General features: G+C 36.7%; 1 protein-coding gene across 1 annotated transcript in view; it reads right to left on the minus strand.

Annotated features, from left to right (window-relative positions):
* Nucleotides 1-10,394: 10,394 nt before the first annotated feature.
* Nucleotides 10,395-25,969, minus strand: part of UNC13C (unc-13 homolog C) — a 601,184-nt gene continuing 585,609 nt past the window's right edge. The window contains exons 33-35 of the mRNA XM_032864917.1: nt 17,527-17,619; nt 15,781-15,940; nt 10,395-12,233 (exon numbers count right to left, since the gene is read on the minus strand). Coding sequence (XP_032720808.1) covers nt 11,948-12,233; nt 15,781-15,940; nt 17,527-17,619 — 539 coding nt within the window. The 3' untranslated portion in view covers nt 10,395-11,947. The remainder of the gene's footprint in view (nt 12,234-15,780; nt 15,941-17,526; nt 17,620-25,969) is intronic.

Raw genomic sequence — 25,969 nt, forward strand, 5'->3', positions numbered from 1 at the left:
TATCCATAGATATATTTCTAAAGAACCTATTTTATTTCACTATCTTTTTCCATGTAAACTCTACACTATTGTATTTATTACAGCCTTAGGAAAAACCTTGATAATTGGAAGAGATGTGCAACTGGTAGAATGCTTGATCATTTTTCAAATTTGCTTTGGCTATTGCACATTTATTAATTTTTATATGAGCTTATAGTATATTATCAAGAAAATACATTGAGTTTTTCATTGGACGGTAATGAAACTTTTAGATTAATCTGGAGAAAATTGTCATCATTATATCAAGCTTTGACATCTATAAAGAAAACTTGGTTTTTCTTTTTTGTGTTATCTTTTATACTCTTGAATAGAGTTTTAGAATTTGCCTAAAAATTTGTATGCCTTGTTAGATTTCTTCCTTGGTTTCTTAAAATTTTCTTGCTGATATGAATAAGATATTTTTTCCTTTAATGTATTATCTAACTGGTTATGAACATTTCCATCCATCTTTATATGAGTGTAAGCAAATAAAAATGTGTATGAATCTGGCCAAATCATTTAAATTCTTCAAAGCTCATATATAAAACTGAGATTAAACACATGTTTTACAGAATGAGTCTTTAGAATTTATCTATTAGTATTATTAAACTTTTCTTCATACAATGCTACATTTTTTTTAGTATAGATGATACAAATTGTTATATTAGTTTCAGGTATACAACATAATGATTCAGTAACTTTGTATGTTATGCTACACTGACCGCAAGTGTAGCTGCCATTTGTCACCAAAGCTATTCCAATACCATTGACTATATTCTCTGTGCTGTACTTTTTATTCCCATGACTTATTCATTCCATAACTGGAAACCTGTGTCTCTGGCTCCCCTTCACCCATTTTCCCCATTCCCTCATCCCTCTTCCCTCTGACAACCCTCTGTTTGTTCTCTCCATTTATAGGTCTTAATCTACTTTTTGTTTATTCATTGGTTTTGTATTTTAGATTTCATACTTTGAGGTAGACAAGACCATACAATTTCATCTATCTGACATATTTCACTTACCATAATACACTCTAGGTCTATCTGTGTTGTCACAAATGGCAAGGTATCATTCTTTTTTATGGTTGAATAATGTGTGTGTGTGTGTGCGTGTGTACACCACATCTTCTTTATCCATTTATCTATCAATGGACACTGGGCTGCTTCGCTATCTTGGCAATTGTAAGTAATGTTGCAATAAACATAGGGGTGAATGTATCTTTTTAAATTAATGTTTTCGTTTCCTTTGGGTAAATACCTGACAGAAGAATAAAGACAGAGGTATCCAAATTCCAGATTTTAAGATATACTACAAAGCTGTAGTAATCAAAACAATATGGCACTGGGACAAAAATAGACTCATAGATCAATGGAAAAAATAGAGGGTCCAGAGACAAACCCATGCATGTCAATTAATCTATGACAAAGCAGGCAAGAATATGCATTAGGGAAAAGACAGTATTTTCAAATGTGCTGGAAAAACTGTATAGCTGCATACAAAAAGAATGAAACTAGACAGCTTTCTTATACCAGACACACACACACACACACACACACACACACAAAACCCAAAATGAATTAAAGACCTGTGAGACTTGAAACAATAAAACTCTTAGAACATAGGTAGTAATTCCTCTGACATTAGCCATAGCAACATTTTTCAGATATGGATTCTGAGATAAGGGAAACAAAAGCAAAAAAAGATAAACAGAGGGGGAAGGAGTCTCTGAGATCCTGCACCGCTGGAGTGCAAATGCCTCCCATGCTGGGGACCAGGCACAGAATTACAGACCAGTAGGGGAAGGGATAGGACTTTAGGGCAGTCCCCCAGTCTGAAACCTGGAGCTGTGGGGACACATGTACAAATTGAGGGCAGCTGGTGGTTTTAGAAGCACAAAGGGCAGAGATGTGCCTAGACCAGGAAGCAAGTGCTGGGAGTGCTGCTGTGGGGTGCACATCCCAGGATGCTGCAGTTTTTAGCAGCACAGATTGAAACAGAGACCATGTGGCCTGGAGTGTTCACTGGAGAGCAGACTGCTATCTCTCTGTTCTGAGTCAGAAGTTTGCATATAGTCACTCTGCTCTCACTCTCAGAAGAGACACAGAAATCTGTCAGAGAACAAAAGCCCCCCCCCCCCAAAATGGTTTTCACTGAGGCCATCCTCCCCACAAGGGGCAGGGTCACTCTGCACAAACAGGGTTGCCTGAGTAACAGCATGGCAGGCCCCTCCCCTGGAAGACAGGCTAGAAGAACAAGCAGCTGACAACCCTAAGGTCCCTATAAAACGGTGCATCTTGCTTGGGTTGTTGTCAGTAATTTGGACTCTGCACATTCCCTCAACCACCTCCCAACAGAATGACTAAGAGGAACACCCAACACAGGAAAAATTCAGAGACTCTGACCTTTGCCGCAGAACTAATGGATATGAATAAAAGCAAAATTCAGAAACTAGGGAAAATGAGGCAAAAGAACAAATTAGTGATCAAGAAGACAAATTGATAGAAAAGTAGGTACAGGAAGAGGCCTGGAACAAAAAGCTTAAAATCTATGAGAACAGAGAGATAAATGACACTATGAAACATTTCAATGTCAAAATTATTGGGATTCCTGAGGGGGTGGAGAGAGAGAGGACTAGAAGGTATATTTGAGCAAATCATAGCTGAGAACTTCCCTAATCTGGGGAATGGAACAAACATTTGTATCCTAGAGGCAAAGAGGATCCCTCCCAAGATCAAGGGGAATAGACCAACTTCCAGGCATGTAATAGTAAAACTTGCAGATCTTAGAACAAAGGACACCATCTTATGGGCAGTTAGGGGCAAAAGATTTCTTATGTACAGAGGGAGGAACATCAGAATAACATCAGATCTGTCTACAAAGACCTGGAAAACCAGAAAGGGCTGGCAAGACATATTCAGGGTACTAAATGAGAAGAACATGCAGCCAAGAACACTTTATCTAGCAAGGCTGTCATTAGAAGGGGTGGAGAGATAAAAAGCTTCCAAGACCAGCAAAAACTGAAAGAATATGTGATCACCCAGCTGGCCCTGCAAGAAATATTAACAGGGGATTCTATAAAAGGAGAAAGACCAAGAATGATATAGAACAGAGATTTACAAAGAAAATCTATAGAAACAAGGACTTCGTAGGCAACATGATGACAATGAAATCGTATCTTTCAATAATCACTCTCAATGTGAATGGCCTAAATGCTCCCATAAAATGGCACAGGGCTCCAGGTTGGATAAAGAGACAAGAACCATCCATATGCTGCCTACAAGAGACCGATTTTTAACCTAAAGATACATCCAGACTGAAAGTGAAGGGATGGAGAACAGTCTTTCTTGCCAATGGACCTCAAAAGAAAGCTGGAATAGCAATTCTCATATCAGACAAATTAGATTTTAAGCTAAAGACTGTAATTGGAGATACAGAAGGACACTATATCATGCTTAAAAGGTCTATCCAACAATTGTAAGGGTCTGTCTAACAATTGTAAATATCTGTTCCCCCAAGAGCAGCCAACTACATAAGCCAACTGTTAACCAAAATAGAGACATATTAATAATAATACATTAATAGTAGTAAACTTCAACACTCCACTCTCAGCAATGGATCATCTAAGGAGAAAAAGAACAAAGAAACAAGAGCTTTGAATGACACACTGATCCAGATGGACCTCATAGATATATATAAAACATTCCACCCTGACACAACTGGAAAGTCATTCCTCTCAAGCATACATGGAACTTTCTCCAGAATAGACCACACATTGGGTCACAAATCAGGTCTCAACTGATTCCAAAAGATTGAGATTATTCCCAGCATAGTCTCAGACCACAATGCTTTGAAACTGGAATTTAATCACAGGAAAATTTTAGAAGAAATTTGAACACTTGGAAACTAAAGATCATCCTGCTCAAGAATGTTTGGGTCAACCAGAAAATCAAATAAAAGAACTTAAATATCTCATGGAAACCGATGAGAATGAAAACCCATTGGTCCAAAACCTATGGAATACAGCAAAGGTGGTCCTAAGGGGGAAATACATAGCATCCAAGGCTCATTCAAAAAAATAGAAAAATTATGAATACATAAATTATCGCTACACCTCAAAGAACTGGAGAATCGGGCGCCTGGGTGGCTCAGTGGTTAAGCCACTGCCTTCGGCTCGGGTCATGATCTCAGGGTCCTGGGATCGAGTCCCGCATCGGGCTCTCTGCTCAGCAGGGAGTCTGCTTCCCTCTCTCTGTCTCTGCCTGCCTCTCTGCCTACTTGTGATCTCTGTCTGTCAAATAAATAAATAAAAAAAAAAGAACTGGAGAATCAACAACAAATTAAACCTAATCCACGCATCAGAAGGGAAATAATTAAGATTAGAGTAGTGATCAATGAATTAGAAACCAGATATATAGTAGAACACATCGATGAAACTAGAAGCTGGTTCTTTGAAAGAAATAAGATCAGTAAACAACTGGCCAGATTTATCCAAAAGAAAAGGGAAATTACCCAAATTAATAAAATTATGAATGAAGGGGGGAGATCATGACTAACACCAAGGAAATAGAAGAAAATCATCAGAAATTATTATCAACAGCTATATGCAATAAGTTAAGCAACCTAGAAGAAATGGATGCATCCCTGGAAACCTATAAATTACCAAGACTGAAACAGGAAGAAACTGACAACATGAATAGACCAATAACCAGTAACAGGATTGAACCAATGATCAAAAACTTCTGAAAAAACAAGAGTATAGAACCTGATGGATTCCCTGGGGGAATTCTACCAAACATTCAAAGAAGAAATAGTACCTGTTCTCCTGAAGCTGTTTCAAAAAGTAGAAACAGAAGGAAAACATCCAGAATCTTTTTTGTGAGACCTGCATTACCTTCATCCCAAAACCAGGCAAAGACCCCTTCAAAAAGAAGAATTTCAGACCAATATCCCTGATGAATACGGATGCCAAAATTCTCAACAAGATCTTAGCTAATAGGATCCAACAATGTTAAGAGGATTATCCACCATGACCAGGTAGGATTTATCCCTGGGATGCAAGGGTGATTCAACATTCGCAAATCATCAATGTGTTAGAACAAATCAATAAGAGAAGAGAGAAGAACCATATGGGCCTTTCAATTGATGCAGAAAAAGCATTTGACAAAATATAACATCCTTTCCATATTAAAACTCTTCAGAATATAGGGATAGAAGGAACATCCCTTAATTTCATAAAATCTGTTTCTAAAAAACCCACTGCAAATACCATTCTCAATGGGGAAAAACTGACAGCCTTCCCATTGAGATCAGGAACACAACAAGGATATCTACTCTCATCACTGTTGTTCAATATAGTACTAGAAGTCCTAGCAACAGCAGTCAGACAACAAAAAGAAAAGGTATTCAAATTGGCAAAGAAGAAGTCAAACTAACTCTCTTTTCACAGATGACATAATATGTTATGTGGAAAACCCAAAAGACTCCACCCCCAAATCACTAGAACCCATACAGCAATTCAGTAATGTGGCAAATATCAAAGAAGACACAAAAAGATGGAAAAACATTGCATGGATCAGAAGAATAAACATTGTTAAAATGTCTACGCTGCCAGGACATTCCATATTTTCAATGCCATCCTGATCAAAATACTAAGGGCATTTTAAAAAGTGCTGGAACAAATGATCTTAAAATTTGTATGGAGCCAGAAAAGACCCTGAATCACCAAGGAAATGCTGAGAAAGAAAAACAAAGCCGGGGCCATCACATTACCTGATTTCAAGCTATATTACAAAGCTGTGATCACCAAGGCAACATGGTACTGGCACAAAAACAGACACCTAGACCAGGGGAACAGAATAGAGAGACCAGATATGAACCCTCAACTCTATGGTCAACTAATCTTTGACAAAGCAGGGAAAAATATCCAATGGAAAAAAGAGAGTCTCTTCAATAACTGGTGCTGGGAAAATTGGATAGCTATGTACAGAAGAATGAAACTGGACCATTCTCTTACACTATACACAAAGAAAAATTCAAAATGGATGAAAGACCTCAACATGAGACAGGAATCCACCAAAATCCTCGAGGAGAACATAGGCGGTAACCTCTTTGACATCGGCCACAGCAACTTCTTTCAAGACACGTCTCCAAAAGGAAACAAAAATGAAAATGAACTTTTGGGACTTCATCAAGATAAAAAGCTTCTGTACAGCAAGGGAAACAGTCAACAAAACAAAGGCAACCCATGGAATGGGAGAAGATATTTGCAAATGCATTACAAAGAGCTGATAGTCAAGATCTATAAAGAACTTATCAAACTCAACACCCACAAAACAAATAATCAAGTCAAAAAATGGGCAGAAGACATGAACAGGCACTTCTCCAATAGCTAATAGATACATGAAAAAATGTTCATCATCACTAGCCATCAGGGGAAGTCAAATCAAAACCACATTGAGACTTTACACCAGTTAGAATGGCAAAACAAATTGACAAGGCAAGAAACAACAAATGTTGGGGAGGCTGTGAAGAAAGAGGTACCCTCTTACATTGTTAGTGGGAATGCAAATTAGTACGGCCACTTCAGAAAACAGTGTGAGGTTCTTCAAAAAATTAAAAATAGAGCTACCCTATGATCCAGCAATTGCACTACTGGGTATTTATAGATACAGATCCAAAGATACAGATGTGGTGAAAAGAAGGGTCATCTGTACCCAAAGGTTCATAGCAGCAATGGACACAGTTGCCAAACTGGAAAGAGCCAAGATGCCCTTCAACAGATGAATGGATAAAGAAGATATGGTCCATATATATAATGGATTATTATGCTTCCATCAGAAAGGAGGAATACCCAACTTTTGTATCAACATGGATGGGACTGGAAGAGATTATGCTAAGCGAAATAAGTCCAAGCAGAGAGAACCACTTATCATATGGTTTCACTTATTTGTGGAACATATGGAAAAGCATGGAGGACATTAGGAGAAGGAAGGGAAAAATGAAGGGCGGGGGGGGGGGAGTTGGAGAGGGAGACAAACCAGGAGAGACTATGGACACTGAGAAACAAACTGAGGGTTTCAGAAGGGGAGAGGTTGGAGGGATTGGTGAGCCTGGTAATGGATATTAGGGAGGGCATATATTTCATGGAGCAAAGGCTGTTATAAACAAGCAATGAATCATGGAACACCACACCAAAAGCTAATGATGTACTGTATGTTGACTAACATAATATAATAAAAAAATGATAAAATAAGTTTCTTTAAAAAAGAAAATTTGTGTCATTGGTACTTAAATTTTAAAAGACAAAGGATATCAAATCAATAATTGAAGGTCCCACTTTAATAAATTAGAAGTGGAAAAGACCTCACCAAGCAGATGTAAGAAAATAATGAACAGAAGATGTTGAAATTCAAAGCAGAAAAAAAAGGAAAATCAGTGGAATCACAGTTGGTTCTTTTAAAAGATGAATGAAATAAGTTAAGTCCTTATATTGAACAAGAAATAAAGAATCAAGATACTAACATATCAATATAAAAATTAAGAGGGAAAATCAGTATAGATCCTATAGGTGAAAAGGATAATTAAAGAGTACTACAGAAACTTGATAGTCATAAATTTGATCAAGTAAGTGAAAGGGAGCAGTTCCTTAAAAGAGACACAAATAAATTTAAACTCAAGGAGAAATAGATACCTTTAATAGTTTTATATTTATTAAGGTAGTTGAATTTGATGTTTCAAACCTCTCAATAAAGAAGAAATCTAGGTCCACATATTTTCAGTGTTGAATTTTACCAAATTTTAAGGGAACATTTAAATCATTTCCATATAATCTCTTCCAGAAAGTAGAAATGGGGAAAACAATTCCCAGTTCATTTTAGGAGGATATCGTGATGACAAAATAAGACATAAACATAACAAGAAAAGATAACTAGGGGTCAATATAGCTCCTGAATATAGGTGCAAAAATATTCACCAAACGCGGTTCTATCTGTCAAAACACGAATGTAAGGCCAAAGAGTATATGCAATTTAAAATATATATGATGTGTTAAATAGATAACTAACCATCACTTTCTTTTCCTATGTGTATAAACCTTCATAAATATACTTACTATTTCCAAGAAGTTATTCATTGAAATATGACCTATTTTTATATATTATTAAGGAAACATCAAACTATAATGTGCCAATGTTTATAAAATGTATCCTGATTTCAAAGCTGTCATAATGTGAAAAAATAATTTAGAATATATCTAATGTGATATTCATAAATTGGAATTTATCCTCCCTTAAGTGATATATTCTAGTTTGGGATTTAAACAGAACAAAACAAAACAAACAACAACAACAACAAAACACCAGAAGTGTCAAGCAGAGAGATCAGCAGCCTGTGGAGGGCTAAAGTTCAGGAGCAAGAGCCAGCTGTTTCAAAGGACTGGAGAGAATATACACACAAGGTACTGCCAGGAAAGGCAGTCTCCTCCTCCCATCGTGTCCAAGAATTCTGCATATGGTAATGTGGGAATCAGACATCCATCCACAGAGAGTTTCTGACTCCTGTATAAATGCTTATTTAAGTAGAAAGATTTGAAACTATTACTTCATGAAAAAGGTCATGTAGCATACCTTTATATAAGTTAGAGAAATTAAAAGGAGACCATAAAGCTCACTCCAAACATTTTTTTTTAAGCCAAGTGAAAAACAGGAGGCTAGAATTGTCATTTGTAAATGTGCCTCGTTTAAGGGAAATTCAATATATAAATTATCTTAGAAATAGAGGGACATCTGATTACTTAAATGATCATTCTTCAGAGTTCCTTTAAATAGTAAGTGCTCCACTATGGTTTTCAGAACTTCATTTTGGTGGAATTTGATTTTCACGGGTTTAAGAACTTTTTTTTTTTTTTAAGATTTTATTTATTTATTTGACAGAGACCACAAGTAGGCAGAGAGGCAGGCAGAGAGAGAGAGGAAGGGAAGCAGGCTCCCTGCTGAGCAGAGAGCCTGACGCGGGGCTCGATCCCAGGACCCCGAGACCATGACCTGAGCTGAGGGCAGAGGCTTAACCCACTGAGCCACCCAGGCACCCCTCTTTAAGAACTTCTAATGTGAGGTTTATCTGTAGATGAATAACAGAGCTTTATCTTTGTGTATCTTCTCTAGAATAAGATAAATTACCACACGCTGTAATAGATCCTTACATTTGACAGTGATCACTGTGAACCTCAAGTGATTACTACTTTGGGAGAAAACAACAAAGCCTACAGAATTTAGAACCATTTCTAAATTATTACCTGTGTTTTGTGGTATTAATAAATAGACTCAATTCACAATGCCACCATTAGCATTTGATATTGTATACAGCTGTATATAAAAAAGACAATGTCTACATTCAATTAAATACTGGGAAAAAAATACTTAGCTCAAAAATATTTTAAGTGATCCATGAGAACCCAAACTGCCATTTCTTCGAATGTGTCATGCTTTATGACAACGTGCTCCTTAAAGAGGTCAAGTTCATGTTCTGTAAAATCATTGTAAGATGAATCTAGAATTAGTGATGCAATCAAATAACGAAATCTTCTGTAACATAAGTTTTTATTTAAGAATGTTGCTTGTTCATATGTTAAATGTTGAGTTTTCCTCTTGGGGCTTAACAGTATTCAGAGACCTACAGGTGGATATCTTAGTTCTTCCTTATGTTCAGTGTCATTATCTATAATAGGGAGCTGTTTCCATGAACACAACACCTGGAAAAATTTTCTCAAAAAAATTTTTAAAGATTTTATTTATTTATTTGACAGAGAGATCACAAGTAGGCAGAGACAGGCAGAGAAAGGGGGCAAAGCAGGCTCCCTGCTGAGCATAGAGCCTGATGCAGGGCTCGATCCCTGGACCCTGAGATCATGACCTGAGCCGAAGGCAGAGGCTTAACCCAATGAGCCACCCAGGCACCCAAATTTTCTCAAATTTTAATGGGACATTAGAACCAAAAAATGTGAAAAGTGTTCTAGCCAGTAAAAAGAGTCTGGGGTTTTTATTCTTTTTTTTTTTTTTTATTTTTTTTTTTAAGATTTTATTTATTTATTTGACAGAGAGAGATCACAAGTAGACAGAGAGACAGGCAGGAGACAGAGGGAAGCAGGCTCCCTACTGAGCAGAGAGCCCGATGTGGGGCTCAATCCCAGGACCCTGAGATCATGACTGAGCAGAGAGCCCGATGTGGGGCTCGATCCCAGGACCCTGAGATCATGACCTGAGCCGAAGGCAGCGGCTTAACCCACTGAGCCACCCAGGTGCCCCTGGGGTTTTTATTCTTAAGGAAAGAATTATGCTGCATAAATGAAATAAAAAGGCAGAAAATACAATAGCATTGCATGTGTTCAATATACATCCGTTTATTAATGCATATGCCAGAGGACAGCACTGTACTATGCATTTGGAGAAGTCATCAACAAAGCAATTGCCTAACAATTTAACATGAATTAGTGGATCTCACTGGTCTGTTGTTTACACACCCAGTAGCAAAATGTTCTGAGAGTCATGATACCAGTCATTTCTGTCCTTACCATAGCAGACCAGCTTGTTCACAAAACATAATCATTGTAACAGGTTCTTGTTTCTGCATGTGTATGTTGTCCACTAACAGTTATGACCAGAAGTTACAATTACAAGGAACTGTTCTACAGCCAAGTATTTAGATACAGACTCTAAAAAGTCAAACCATAAAAAGACAGAAAATGCAAATATTCATAAACTATTTCATATTCAAAATCCAACCTAGTTATATTTTAATGTACCAAGCTGTATTGAGTTGTTTTCCTATTGTATCTGATGCATTCTGGGCTTGTAAATAACATAAATTATAAAATTATAAGCAGTTTCTTCAGATCTTATTTTACATTTTTCACTAAATAGATGAAGACGTGTCTTTTTGCTCCAGTGCAATATATAAGAATGCTGCATTCAGTATAAATTGTTGAATATTTTTTTTTAAAGAAAACATGTAACTTGATTAGAGTGCTAAGTAAATAAGGAGATAGTCATAACTGTCAGAGGCAAAACACTAACAGTATAGTTAATTATTATAGATAATTTGAAGAAACAAACCTTCCACTGCATCTCTAAACCCTTAATGCTATGACTTTGTAAAGAATGACATTTGGTAAAGCCAAGACATAATGCTAGATGGTAAATGTATCAACTTACCTTTTTTTTTTTTTTAAACAAATGTGATGTGACCTTGGCAGTTTAAAAGAACAAAGTTTTGTCAATATATCAAACATTGTTAACAAACTATTTAGCATTGCTTTGTATAAGTTTGCTTTAATAGCTTTTCTTCACAGTGATATTTCAGAAAGGTTGGAAACTTGTCGGCATAAAATATTTCCCACCTTTTCTATTTTAATTTGTATGCAAAAATCATCACAATAGATCTGCAACTATAAAATTACAAACACTTTCTAGAAGTGACTTTATTTCTAGTTATGATAGAAAAAGTTGTATGACATCTACAATGAGGTAAGTCTAAATAAAACAAAATTTGGTAACAAATGCTTTCTGATCTATGGGAAATATAAGTGAATTTAACAAAAGACAATGGACAAACTGAAAAAATGAGGGTCTTTTTGTTTGTTTTGGTTTTTTTAGTATGTTTAAAGGATGAGAAATTGGTAATGAAATGAAACATTTTAAAAGATATTCTGGATTTTCACTTAACATCGTAATTTTGGCACTTCATGGAACATTTATTTTCCAAAGACCAGAACTGGTATAAAAGTTCAGTAGGTTTTCCACATACTTTGTAGACATTGTACTTGAGTACGGGCAAACACTGAAACGTAGTGAGCTAAACATTCCCATGTATTTGCACATGCATGCAGTAGTCAGAGTTTGTGGTTTCTCAAAGATGATATCTTGCAGTATTTGTTTCAAGCACTCTCTTCAGCTGATCTGGTTTCAGATTTCAGTCTTACAAATTCTTTAGCCACATCATCGCTGGTCCTCTGAGAGAGTATTCTAAGGATAGTCAAACCAGTTTCATCCATAGAGACATTTTTCAGAAGGGGATACCATGCCCCATAGCTTCCCTTTTCTGCTATGTTCTGTAGTTGAATTACCGTCATGCCGATAATTCGATCTTCTCTGGCAAAGCAGTAATCTTTAACTGACAGATGAAGTTCGTAGGCCCCTGGCCGGTTTTCATTACCCAGAATGCTGTTGTGAATTAAAAATAAGAATTTTGAGCAAAAACTTGACTTCACCTAGGGCTCCGTGTGGTTCTAAAATACTGTTAAAATTAAGTTTTCTCCATTCCTCAGCCATTTATTTGGCAAAATGCAGTATAGTGTATTTATTTTTTTGTTAACATATAATGTATTATTTGTTTCAGGGGTAGAGGTCTGTGAATCATCAGTCTTACACGATTCACAGCACTCATCATAGCACATACCCTCCCCAGTGTCCATCATCCAGTCACCCTATCCCTCCCCTCCCTCCCCCAAGCAACCCTCATTTGTTTCCTGAGATTCAGAGTCTCTTACGGTTTGTCTCCCTCCCCTGATTATCATGTACTTTAACTCTGATGCAAATATCATTTCCATTTTAGATTGTCTTTACATAGATATTACTTAGCAATCTAAATTAAGTACTTTTTTGCCTATATAGAAATAGGAAATCAATCTGAATATGCTTTGCTGTCTTGATATTAAGCATATTAATAGATAATAGATAAATATTAGATACTTATTAGATAGCTTAGATAGATAAGATATTAGATATTTAATAGATAAGTATTAGATAATAAAGATTAATAGATAATTTAATAATAATTAAAATATGTTATACTTAATTCTTGGAGGTGTGGTCTTCTCACTGATATAGGAGTAGGATGGGGTTGGGAAGGGTCGTGGAGGGTAGACCAAGGAAAGCGGTAGTTCTTGCCAGAAGCTCTATGCCTTTTCATAGAACTTTTTAGAATAGAAGTTCTGTTCTCTTTTCTTTACCTCGGACTCCTGGCCATGCTATTATATCTAGGAGGCTTTTCTCAGGGGAATACACAACCTAGACTATCAAGCTACCACAGACAACAAGACTATTCACAAGATGCCAAATTAGATCCAAATCTCCAGAGTAAATCAGTTCCAGCAGAGCGTGGTGCTTCTGTGCTAGTTCTTTCTGATGGCAACAGTTAGACACCTGTCAAGTGTGGGGCTGAGGATGGTCTAGACTAATAACAACTTGGCAGTGCAGAACTGAGCATAATGAAGAAGGCTGAGAGGTAATACACTGAGAATAATCCTCCCCTGCCCCTTATTTTACTGCATCCTTAGATCTCCTTCACTTTTTTTTTTAAATTTATTTATTTCAGCATAACAGTATTCATTGTTTTTGCACCACACCCAGTGCTCCATGCAATCCGTGCCCTCTCTAATACCCACCACCTGGTTCCCCCAACCTCTCACCCCCCGCCGCTTCAAACCCCTCAGATTATTTTTCAGAGTCCATAGTCTCTCATGGTTCACCTCCCCTTCCAATTTCCCCCAACTCCCTTCTCCTCTCTAACTCCCCTTGTCCTCCATGTTATTTGTTATGCTCCACAAATAAGTGAAACCACATGATAACTGACTCTCTCTGCTTCACTTTCTAATGAAGGCACATCTGTTCCTCAGCAGTAGGAGGTTCCAAAGCCCTTCCTTTTCTAAGTGACTTTCTTAGATCAAACATTTTGCAGAGACCAACTTTTGTTTCTGGGCAATGCTGATAACTCAAGTATGTGCTTATTTTAGAGTACATAGAGGACCTGAAATAATGTGAAAGAAAATGGAGGCCTGATGGGTAAGAGTAGAAGAGCAAAATCTGATGGGAGCCAGATCTTCTTATGAATTAAAATGCACCAAAAGGCTGCCTTTCCCCAGAATTATGCATGGTTTTACGACCTCACAGTGTTATATCTGAATTTTGCGTGGTTCAAATAATTCCTAGAAACTCGGAGAAGACATTTTAACTGGATCAATTTGTGTGTGTGTGTGTGTGTGTGTGTGTGTGTGTGTGTGTAATTTAGAGGAGTACATACATGGAATCTTGTGAGCTGGTTTATTAGCAGGGATTTTGAATATGGTGAATCTTTTACAGCCATTTCAAGAGATGTGGTAGGATGGTTAAGTTCTGATGAGTGGTAACAGAGTTTAATATTCAGAATTTACTGTGCTGAAAAATCTTTGGGAAATTAGGGATGCAAAACAAAGAACCAAGCCAGTGAGAAAATATTTAGGTAAGCTAAGCATGTGTGCACGTGTAAGCCCCAAGGGCTTGGTCCTCGTCTCTTCTCTATCCCTGATAGATTCATCTAGATTTATGAAATTATATCTATACACAGCTAATTCTCAAGTTAGATCCAACTATCTATTTGATAGGCCATCTGGAATGTCCCTTAGGCATCTCCAAATCAATCCATTTAAAACAATCTTTGATCTCACCTCTTGTCCCGATTCTCCCACCTCAGGAAATCATTATCTATGCAACTGCTTATGCCCCAAACCTAGAGGTCATCTTTGATTTCACTCAGAGCCAGATAATTTCTATTTGCCTCAACCAGATATACTTTCCATCCTTCTCCGTGTACTTTGCAAAAGAATGCTGACCTGTAAGGACTGTATCAATAGTTTCTTCATACTGTGGTTTCCTGTTGGTTTTAACTGAAAGGAAGGTCCTTCAGGATATCAGAAGTAATAGGGGGAGGTCAGAGTCTATTTCCCTGACCCCTCATGTGTGATGCTGCCTCTAGGGTACTCCGGGGAAGGCCACTGCTCCTTTTGAGGTGGTTGATGACACATGAAGTCCCCCCTCGACACCCCAGTTTTAGTAATTAATCTTTATCTCCTACATGCACAGTAGGGGGAGTCTGACCCCTTCTAGACCCAGTTTATATCACTATGGCTTATAGTCCTTCAATTCTCACAGCCTGGTAGATTCTTTGTAAATAAGGCTGTTTTGATGAAATATCCTAAATTAAGTGTTTTCAGAAGCCTAGCTTATATACTCCTTCTTTCATGGGCTACTTCCAGTCGACTGCAAGTTCCATTCCAATACATAACCACAATTTTTCCACTTCTTTCCCTCTCTCTACTACTCACTTCCATTTCCCTCCTACCAACTCTACCAACTGTGAGTAAGTATTCTCTCTTGCCTGGACTACTGCAACAGCCTTCTAACTCATCTCTCTATGTTTGCTCTTGTTTTCCTATCATTTTTTTTATATAGCAAACAGAATAATCATTTAAATATATAAATCAGATCATTCACATTCATATCTGAAAAGTCTTCAAATTGAGGCTTCTCTGAACACCCACTCTAAGCAGCCAATCAACCAACCTATGATATCAGCCTGTTTTAATTCTCTGTATAGTATTATCCTATGATAAATTTTTGCTTATTTGTGATTTTGATGTTTCTCATCCATGACATTCCTCATTTCCAGAAAGTAACTTCCCATGAGAGCAGAGACCTTTTGTTATATATACCAAATTCCTCCAATAGTGCTTAATGCATGGTAGGCACTGGACAGCTACTGAGCAATGGAAGGGAATTAAAAACTTAATTCAGCTGTCTTAATTTGCTGGGATCAGGGATGAGCCGGAATACATCAACTTATAGGTTTTGCTTTCCTTAGCAAAGCCCAGTGCCATTCCCTAATCCCCTCAATAAGTTTAAGCTGTATAATGGCTATTGCCTGGTTGAATAGGTGAGTGGGGTCCCAACTTACAATTGAAATGTTTCATTGTACTTTGGTGACCATGTGTTGCTTTTTGTCTTCGTGCCTTGTTTTCTCTTCTTGTCCCCAAGGTTAGGTCCCAGTATACAGACTTCCACAAAGGGCCGGAACATTGCAGTGGTCTGCCAGTTTAGGTCATTAATAGCAATCACTAAAAACCACAAAGGAAAGGAATGCAAAGCGTTAGCAAACAAATGTGTGGATTCTTAGCCTCCTCTTCGGTCCTTAGAGTTAATTTTTCTTTTAGAATTTCTTTTTAATGATGTATGAAGCCACAACTTGCCCTTGATAGTGCGGTAACCCTACTGATAAACATGCGTGCACATATACACACCCACACACACACCCACACACACACACACACCCACACACCCATACGCACACACACATATAAAGCAATTTACTCTTCTGAATGCACACTTGACTGAGCTTCCAGTTCTAAACTATGTGGTACTGGTGTAGTGAAAATTTAGCTAAAATTGAAATGACATTTTTTTTACTAATGAAAAGTTATCATTCTTGTTTAAGTAAAAATGTGATTTTTTTTCATTTCAAAAGTGAAGATATGTTCATCATGAAACACCTAAAAAATATACAGAAAATAGGGAATAGATAAAAATAAAGTCTGTAATTTTATCAGTAAGGGGCAATGATGTAATATTTTGGTATGTATGCTTTCAATATTTATATGTAGAATGGAATCAATTGTAGTCTTATGAGTAAGCTATATTTTTAAAGTCTATCCTGGATATCTTTCTAATTCATTATATATTTTCAAATTGCAAATATTCAACTATATGGATATTCCATCCTATATTTAACGAATAACTTACTGTTATGGCTGTTTCCTAATTTCAGGCATCATAAATAATTCTTAAATGTACATTCTTATGTGTATACTTTTGTCATCCTTTGAAAAATGTTTAAAAATATATTATAATTAAAATACTTATTGTAAAAGTTCACAACTTTGGACATTTGATATGTAGTGTCAAAATATATCTGAAAAATATTTAAAGACACTGGCAAGTGTAGGCATGTCCATTTACCGACACAGTACATAATCCATTATAGACTATAACTGTGTTACTTTTATAATGCAAGCATACGTCAGGCAATGCAAATTTAAAATGTGTCAGAAGGCCATGGTTTTTAATAAGGTGGATATTGTGACTAACTCTATAATAGTATAAAACAGAATATGGTTTTATTGAGCAAAATTAACCATTAAATTTCACCTTTGAAATATCTGCAGCATTCAGGTTATATTTTTGCAATCTAAAACCAATAGATTGAACTAGTCATTAAAAAGAAAAAAATCAAGTCTGTTGTTGAAAATCACATAGAAAAACAAGTATATAGGTAGATAATGTGAATGGTAAGAACATAGTGACGCAACATATAAGATTTGACAGGTTATGAGGCTGACCATAGCCCTAATGTTCAATGTATATCCTAGTATCAACAAGAGAAAATGTTCAATGTATGCTAGTTTGAAATGTAATCTCCAATGTATTTAAACCATTTTGATACTTCAGATAATATAGGCTAAATATCTGTGCCATTGATTTTTTTCAGTTTTAGATCAAAAGTTCTGGTTTCATGAAAAAATTATGAGCATGCCCTAAAATCATTACATGTTTTTAAAAATAGATCTAAGAAAAAATTACATTTTGTATATCATTGTAAAGGTTAAAGTCTACTAGGCTATTTGGTCCATCTGGACTTGATACATACCTTTTACAGTGACTTTATGCTCTCCAGTTCCTGGGGTAGTGGTGATGTCCACATGAACAGATATCTGACCCACTGAATCTTTGGAGGGGCGACCTGCAAATGAGCAGACATTTACTGCCTCAAACTTTCAGGCTACTTTAATAATAGCCAGGTACATTTTCTGCATAAGGGACTTTAAAGTGAGTTCATGGAAATGAATGGTTCTTTTGATTAATAGCACATAATAGGTATCGACAAATGTTCACAAAGTTAAATTTGCTCTTCAGGGTTGAAGCTTTGGTATAAACATATGTAGCCCACTGAGCTAAAACTTCATATGATCCTCAGATATTATAAGACACTGTGTTAGTACTCTTATGGTTAGAAGAACTTGCACTTGCCTTACTAGGCCCAATTAAGCTCTCTTCATTGTTTATGTGCAAAGGTGTGTTATTGCCTTTTATGCCTAAAAGAAGAGCTTTTCTACAATGTGCGCTACCAAAGCAGTAGGGCCACAAAGATGGCTCTGTAGAGCTTCTACTTTCATGAAGCCCACAGTAGACCAGGAGAGACCAACCTATGAACACATTGCTGCAGTACAGTGTGACAAGTTCTATAATATATTTGCAAGGTCTACTGATGGTATAAAAAGGAGTAGTTCATTCTCCCCTCATAAAGTTTACTCAAGAGTTAACATGCTGTATTGGAAAGTCCCTATGATTTGGGGTCAGATAAATTTAAATTCAAATCATAGTTATACCACTACTGGTTCCCTGATCAGATTTTACCATATTCTTAAGTTGGTTTTCTTATTTGTAAAATAAGGATAATAACACCAAACTCTTAATATACACACATGTATTAACATCTATGAACATACATATTTTTCCACAAATAGGAGCATATGTTCTAACTATCCTTTACCTTACCTTTATCTTTTCACCTAAAACTTCATAGATTATTCCATTTCAATATGTATAAAGTTATCCCTAGATAGCCTGGAATAGCACAGCGCTAACTACAAAGTAAATGTTCAATGAGTAGTTGCATGAAAATGAATCACTGAAATGTTTACAAATAATTAAAACATGGAAATATTTAAAACATTTAAAATAATGTTTGGCCTTTACTCCATTATGTGAATATACTACAATTTATTTAACCATATTTTGTTTTCCGATCTTTTGCTGTCAGGAACAAACTATAGTAAGTATTTTATTATTCATATTTACAAGTTTATAGTGTAATTTCTATAAGTGAAATTTACTTGTCTGAGTAGGTGAACTCTAATTTTGTCCCATAGAGATTTTTTAAAGCAGATTCTTATTTATTTAAAATTTTTTTAATTCCAATGTAATTAACATAGAACATTATATTAGTTTCAGGTATATAATAGTGTTTCAACAATACTATAACACTACTCAATGCTCATCATAAGTGTACTCTTTATCTCTTTCACCTGTTTCACCCACCCCTCCCCACTATCCATCACTTTGTTCTCTGTAGATAAAAGTTGGTTTTTCAGTTTGTCTTTTTTTGTCATTCATTTTGTTTTCTAAATTCCACATTTTTGAGTAAAATCATATGGTGTTTGCCTTTCTCTGACCGACTTATTTCACTTAATATTATACCCTCTAGATCCATCCATGTTCATGATCCACCACCAGGTTGGTGATATAGTTTTATGTTATCCCTAAGTTGGTGATAACCTTATGAAATGAGGTCCTCCTCTTCAAGAATAGAATATAACTTCCTATTATTCAAGTCTTCTTCTGTGTACTTCAATTATGTTTTATAGTTTTACATTTTGCTTTGTGTGAATGGTGCATATTTTTAAAGACTTTTTTTAAAAAAAATATTTATTTGAAAGAGAGAGAGCACAAACATGAATGGGAAGGGTGGAGGGAGAGAATCTCAAGTAGACTCCTTGCTGGGTGCAGAGCCCAACATGGGGCTTGATCTCACAACCCTGAGTCAGATGCTTAACCGACTGCACCACCCAGATGCCCCAAGAAGTTACATATTTTTGAAAGCTTATTCCTAGTTTATCTTATCCTATTTTAAATGGGACCACTTCTTCCAGATATTGATAATAAGAAGGCCAGTGATGATTGTGTATTAATTTTTTTATCCATCCAACTGAATTTTTTTTGAGAGAATGAGTGAGAGAAAGGGGGGTGCAGAGGGAAAAAGAGAGAGAGAATCTTAAGCAGGCTCCATGCGCAGGGCAGAGCCCAAAGAGGGGCTCGATCCCACAACCCTGATCATGACCCGAGCCGAAATCAAGAGCTTGATGCTTAACCAATGGAACCATCCAGGTGCCCCCCCCCCAACTGAATTTTTTAATGAAAAATGTGCCCTTAATTCTTTTGAGTGTTACACATATATAATCAATTATCTTTAATCAGTGAAACATTTCACTTTTCCTTTCTAGTTTTTATGCCTCTTATTTGCCTTTGCTAACTTTATTGGCTTGTACTTCTATTATATTACATCATAGTATTTAAAGTAGATATGTTGTTATCCTCCATTTGGCTCTCCAAATTCATTTTCCACACTTTTCCACTCAGCCTTCTGTCCTCAGAGGCTGTCTGACAATTTTAGTGATGTCTTCTATACTCTAGTGTCTATTTGGGTCTGGCCAAAGGGAAGCCCTGGCAAGAGATTAGAAGAAGGGAAGAGTCACATCAGATATTTATTTCTTTGGTCACCTTCCTGTGGGCTTACCTTGTGCTGACTGAATCCTGCAACCAAACATCATAATTTCCTTCAAGCAGCCCTCACTAGGTGACAATATTTTTTTGAGTTGTTGCTTCCTCCTCCCTTGTTATTGTTAAGGCAAAGAGTAGTTCAACAGTTCACTATTCCTTCTGGTTTCTTTATATCCCCTGCCCATACCTTTCTGTGTAGTTTATTAAATCCTTTCCAAATAATCTTAATTGGGGTGTGCCACCTGTTGGGACTTTGGTTAACAGAGTTAATGTTTTTGATTTGCTCATAACTTTAATGAAAATGCTTCTAGTATTTTCCCAATACTCCTTCGTGGAACAATGAGACAGTTTTTGAAGGGAGGAGCAGGCTAAAAATAGACACTAATTTCTTAGGAAATATTACTCACAGAGGAGAAAATCCTTAAGGAGGCTCCTAAAGGCTGAGTTGGAGTTCATCTCTTAGACAAAGTCAAGGAAATAGCATGAGAGCACATGCATCACACAGAATGGCACATCGTGGAAACTGCGAGTAGCTTAGTATGGATGGAACACAGATGAGGGAGTAGTAGCAAGAGGAAAGCTTTAACAAAATGTTGGTACCCTGAATGCCATTTAGAAGTGTTGAGATATTATCTCAGAGCTGCTGAGAAGTCTCTTAAGTTTTTGGCTCTGAGAGGCATAGTCCGATTTGTTTCTAGAAATAATTCCTCTCATGTGAGTAAGAGATGGATCATTGTCATTACTCCATTCTCTTCTGGAAAGACCATTGCATCTCACTGTACCATGAATCAAGTCCTAAAACCTAGCTCTTTCCTAGGATGCTCTTGATGACCTTCTACTTGATCCATGTCATAGGTCTGTGCTGTTCACATTAGTCAATTCTTGAAAACTTCATGTTTTCACCAAGACAAACCACATGTTGTGGACATCCTTTCTCTGTTATCCTATGAAGCCCTATCCAAACACCTCTACTATAAAAATATGTTCATTTCTTTATCCTACAAACAATCTGCAATTATGGTCTTGATTTCTTCAAATGCTAAAAATCCTGGGCAGTGGAATCATACTGCTTTGATTATGCAGATGGTCTCACTCACTCATTAACAGATAATTAAAACTCCATGAGCTTTCATTTTCTTGTTTTTAAAGTGGGTATAAAACCACCTACCTGGCAGCACTGTGGTGAGGCTAAAAAGAGATAATTAAAGAATACATAGAATATTTTGAGCCTTGCATTTAACAGCTGTTAGGAAATGCTTCCAAGTTTATTATGACACTAATTCAATTCTTAATAAGGGAATATTTCAAAATTATTAAATTCCTTTAAGATTCAGGCATAAGGCCCACATATAGAAATTATGAAAAAAAATATGGACATTATGGTTATCTAGATCAAAGACTGTAAGAAGATAAATCCAGAATGATGGACAGTCTGCCTAGCAACCTTGGAATTCTACTTCCTTCACTCAGACTTCCTGGGTTGAGTAGATTAGAGATGGCAGATTTTTAGAGCCCTCAAATGTCTAATAAGGAAGACTTCCTTAAAATGTCAGACCACTTATTAACCAAGAATCTGGTGAGATGAGTTTTCTTAATGAACAAAGGTTTTTTTGATTGATTTTGTAACTATTGCTGAAATCACAGTTGATGGGAAAAGGTCTCTAAGCGACAGTGAAAATGCATGCATCTAGTTTGCATATTTTCATTGTTTTACTAAAGATCTGAGCCTGCTCAGTGCTTGGGTTTGTGGTTAAAACAGGTGTGGCTTATCTTATATGTATTCTTCGGGCGATGATACAGCAGTGGCTGGTTTCTGCCCAGAGTAAACATCATGAAATGGTCGTTAGGCAAGTTATTGATTGAATGTGTTTATAACTGAGGAAAGCCTTCCATCAGGACACTCTCCAGGAGGTGTCATTTCTTCGTTTGAGTGTCTAATCACCAAGATAATTTAAAGCCTTTAATTATGTTACAGAATTTGAGAGATTTTTATAGAAGGGAATATTAAAGTTCTAATTAGGGAGCTTGAGTTTCTGTTTGCTGCCTATATTTTGGAGGAAAATTTTTATACTGTTTTAAAACAAGGAACAGCTTATGAGACTTGCCCAAAACCTTTTAAAATGTGCTGTTTAAATGCACAGATACACGTTTTCCCTTTTTACAATTGCTTTTCTGCCATCTTCTACATGTACCCACTGTCTCTGTGTGTGTGTGTGTGTGTGTGTGTGTGTGTTCCCTACAGAGATATAGACAGTTGCATTGGGAAGAGAAAAACATTAAAAATCATACTTATGTACCCAGCAGTGAATGAACACTTCTGTGAAACTGCCTGGGTAGAGTCATTTATACTAGACTCTAAAAATACACATTTCCCTTTCTAACACAAAATGTGAAATTTACTGCCCAATCAAGTCAAACGTAGGCTTGAGAACTGACTTCTTAATGTGTCACAACCCTAAACAAGTGGAGTTAAGAAGTAGTTTAAAAGCATTTATCATTGATTGCCATTATTGCTTTAATAGTCATGCTGTGCATGATTGTCACTTTAGGACTCCAGGTCCTGCTTTGGTGGCCAGCTGCTTATACCACCCCCTAGAAGCCATACTAATGCCTAGTATTGTAGTAAATTATGCAGTGTTTTTTTTCTTCCTAACTATATTCCATAATGGCAGGGAGATTATATTAATAATTCATACATTTTATCTCCAATTATATAATGAACTTATGATGTTATTTTGATAGATACTAAAGGGCCAATTCATTAATTAAACGTGCCAGCAGTCCTCACTTTACATGGTGTGATAGGCCTAGATTCCAGCTCCCATAGTTTAGTAAAATAACACCCCTGTCCCTACAAACAGGTTCAGATTTCACTTATCATGGTGTAGTAAATGTGTATCATTGCACAAAGTATAAACTTTGCTGCTAGATTTTAGTCCACAAATCACTACATAAATAACAGAGATGTCATCAGTGATCAGTTACATTATTTCTTTCACAGTCTGCTAGAATTCACCTGTTCAGTTTACACATACAGCAAAGGGTGTATATTTGAAGAAAATATACATTGATCAGGCAGTTATTTCCCCCAAAGAGAAAGATAACATATAAGAGATTTCATTTCCCATGGAATGGAATATGAAAATCACCTAATATTCTTTTTATTAGCAATTTTTATGAGAATTGAATGAAAACGTAATGTGAGGCTGTGCCTGTTATATAACCTTGTCTATAGAAAATCCATAGGAATTAGACACTTGTGTCTCAGATCAACACCTGGGCCTCTGGAATGTGTCCTTTGTCACTGATATTAGTAGCTCAGGGAATGAAAACTGCTTATGTGAATGAACATTGGCAAATGGTGTAGGACTGCTTTATCTGAAGTCCTTTTAAGAAGAACAGCTTTTGAGGATAAAAGATCCTGAGTACTATCAGATTATGATACACTAATATATAATCATGCTAATAGAGTTAGTCTCCCATCTTTCATAATTTTAGCACACACTGTGAGGGACTAAATAATATTACAAACATTTAATAATGATTATTCATGTGATAATTAACTCCAAGTCCTCAATAAGCATTCTGTAAAATGTCAGATGAAAAATATTACAACTGCTCAAGTGACCAGTCCATTTTAGCCAAACTAGCTAAGCCTCTAAAAAGGGGGCTTGAATCTATTCTCATAGCTCTTTGCTGGGACCCTCAAAGGGAAGTCATGGGCATTTCATGAGGAACAACCATTCTGGCAATGTCACAGTTGAATATTGTAGCTGACAGGTCTACAACTCAAGGTGGGAATAACCTACCTCCATTTAGTTCTCTAAGTTGTTAGACAACCTTAAAGATAGTAAGGTCAGCTTGGATGGCTATGTATTTCCCCCTTAGGACCGCCTTTGCTGTATCCCATAGGTTTTGGACTGAAGTGTCTTCATTCTCATTGGTTTCCATGAATTGTTTCAGTTCTTCTTTGATCTCCTGGTTGATCCAAGCATTCTTAAGCAAGGTGGTCTTTAGCTTCCAGGTGTTTGAGTTCCTTCTGAACTTTCCCTTGTGATTGAGCTTCAGTTTCAAAGCATTGTGATCTGAGAATATGCAGGGAATCATCTCAGTCTTTTGGTATCAGTTGAGTCCTGATTTGTGACCCAGTATGTCGTCTATTCTTGAGAAGGTTCAATGTGCACTTGAGAAGAATGAGTATTCTGTTGTTTTAGGGTGGAATGTTCTGTATATATCTATGAGGTCCATCTGGTCCAATGTGTCATTCAATGCTCTTGTTTCTTTATTGATTTTCTGCTTCGATGATCTATTTCTGAGAAAGGTGTGTTAAGATCTACTACTATTAATGTATTCATATCAATATGACTCTTTATCTTGATTAATAGTTTTCTTATGTAATTGGCTGCTCCCATATTGGGGGCATAGATATTTACAATTGTTAAATCATCTTGGTGGATAGTCCCTTTAAGAATTATGTAGTGTCCTTCTGTATCTCTGACTACAGTGTTTAGTTTAAAATCTAATTTATCTGATATGAGAATCTCTACCCCGGCCTTCTTTTGAGGCCCATTGGCATGAAAGATGCTTCTCCATCCCTTCACTTTTAGTCTGGGTGTATCTCTAGGTTCAGAATGGGTCTCTTGTAGACAACATATGGATGGGTCCTGTTGTTTTATCCAATCTGCAACCCTGTGCCATTTTATGGGCACATTTAGGCCATTCACATTGAGAGTGATTATTCGTAGATACGTTTTTATTGACATCGTGTTACCTTTGAAATCTTTCTTTCTGTAGATTGTCCCATATTTCTGTTCAATGCTATTCTTGGGATTTTTCCTCTTTTATAGGACCCCCCTTAATATTTCCTGCAGTGTTGGCTTGGTGGTTGCATAGTCTTTTAAGCCTTGCCAGTCTTGGAAACTCTTTATCTCTCCATCCATTTTGAATGTCAGTCTTGCTGGATAAAGTATTCTTGGCTGCATGTTCTTCTCATTTAGTGCCCTGAATATATCTTGCCAGCCCTTTCTGGCTTGCCAGGTCTCTGTGGACAGGTCTGACATTATTCTGATGGGCTTTCCTCTGTAAGTAAGAAGCCTCTTTGTCCTAGCGGCTTTCAAGAGATTATATCTACAATTATGATTCCTCAATTTGAATATCAGGTGCCTTGATGTTTTTTTGGAATCTATAATCTTGGGTGGAGACCGTTCGGCCTCTAGTACATGAATGCTGGTTCCATTCGTGAGACTGGGAAAATTTTCATGAAGAACTTGTTCCACTATATCTTCTAGATGTCTTTCTTTCTCCTCCCCTTCAGGGATTCCAATAATTCTGATGTTGGAACATTTCATGGCATCATTTATTTCCCTGATTCTGTTTTCGTGGCTTCTAAGCTGTTTGTTCCAGGCTTCCTCCTGATCCTTTCTCTTTATCTGTTTGTCCTCCAGATCACTAATTCTATCTTCTGTCTCAGTTACCCTAGCTTTGAGAGAATTTAGATTAGATTGGAACTCATTGAGAGCATTGTGAACCTCTTCCCTGGTAGCTATCAGACACATGAAAAAATGTTCATCATCACTAGCCATCAGGGAGATTCAAATTAAAACCACATTGAGATATCACCTTATACCAGTTAGAATGGCCAAAATTAGCAAGACAGAAAACAACACGTGTTGGAGGGGATGTGGAGAAAGGGGAACCCTCTTACACTGTTGGTGGGAATGCAAGTTGGTGCAGCCTCTTTGGAGAACAGTGCG

The sequence above is a fragment of the Lontra canadensis genome, unplaced genomic scaffold, assembly GCF_010015895.1.
Source record: "Lontra canadensis isolate GAN:19392208 unplaced genomic scaffold, GSC_riverotter_1.0 scaffold28, whole genome shotgun sequence".
NCBI classification, from domain to species: domain Eukaryota; kingdom Metazoa; phylum Chordata; class Mammalia; order Carnivora; family Mustelidae; genus Lontra; species Lontra canadensis.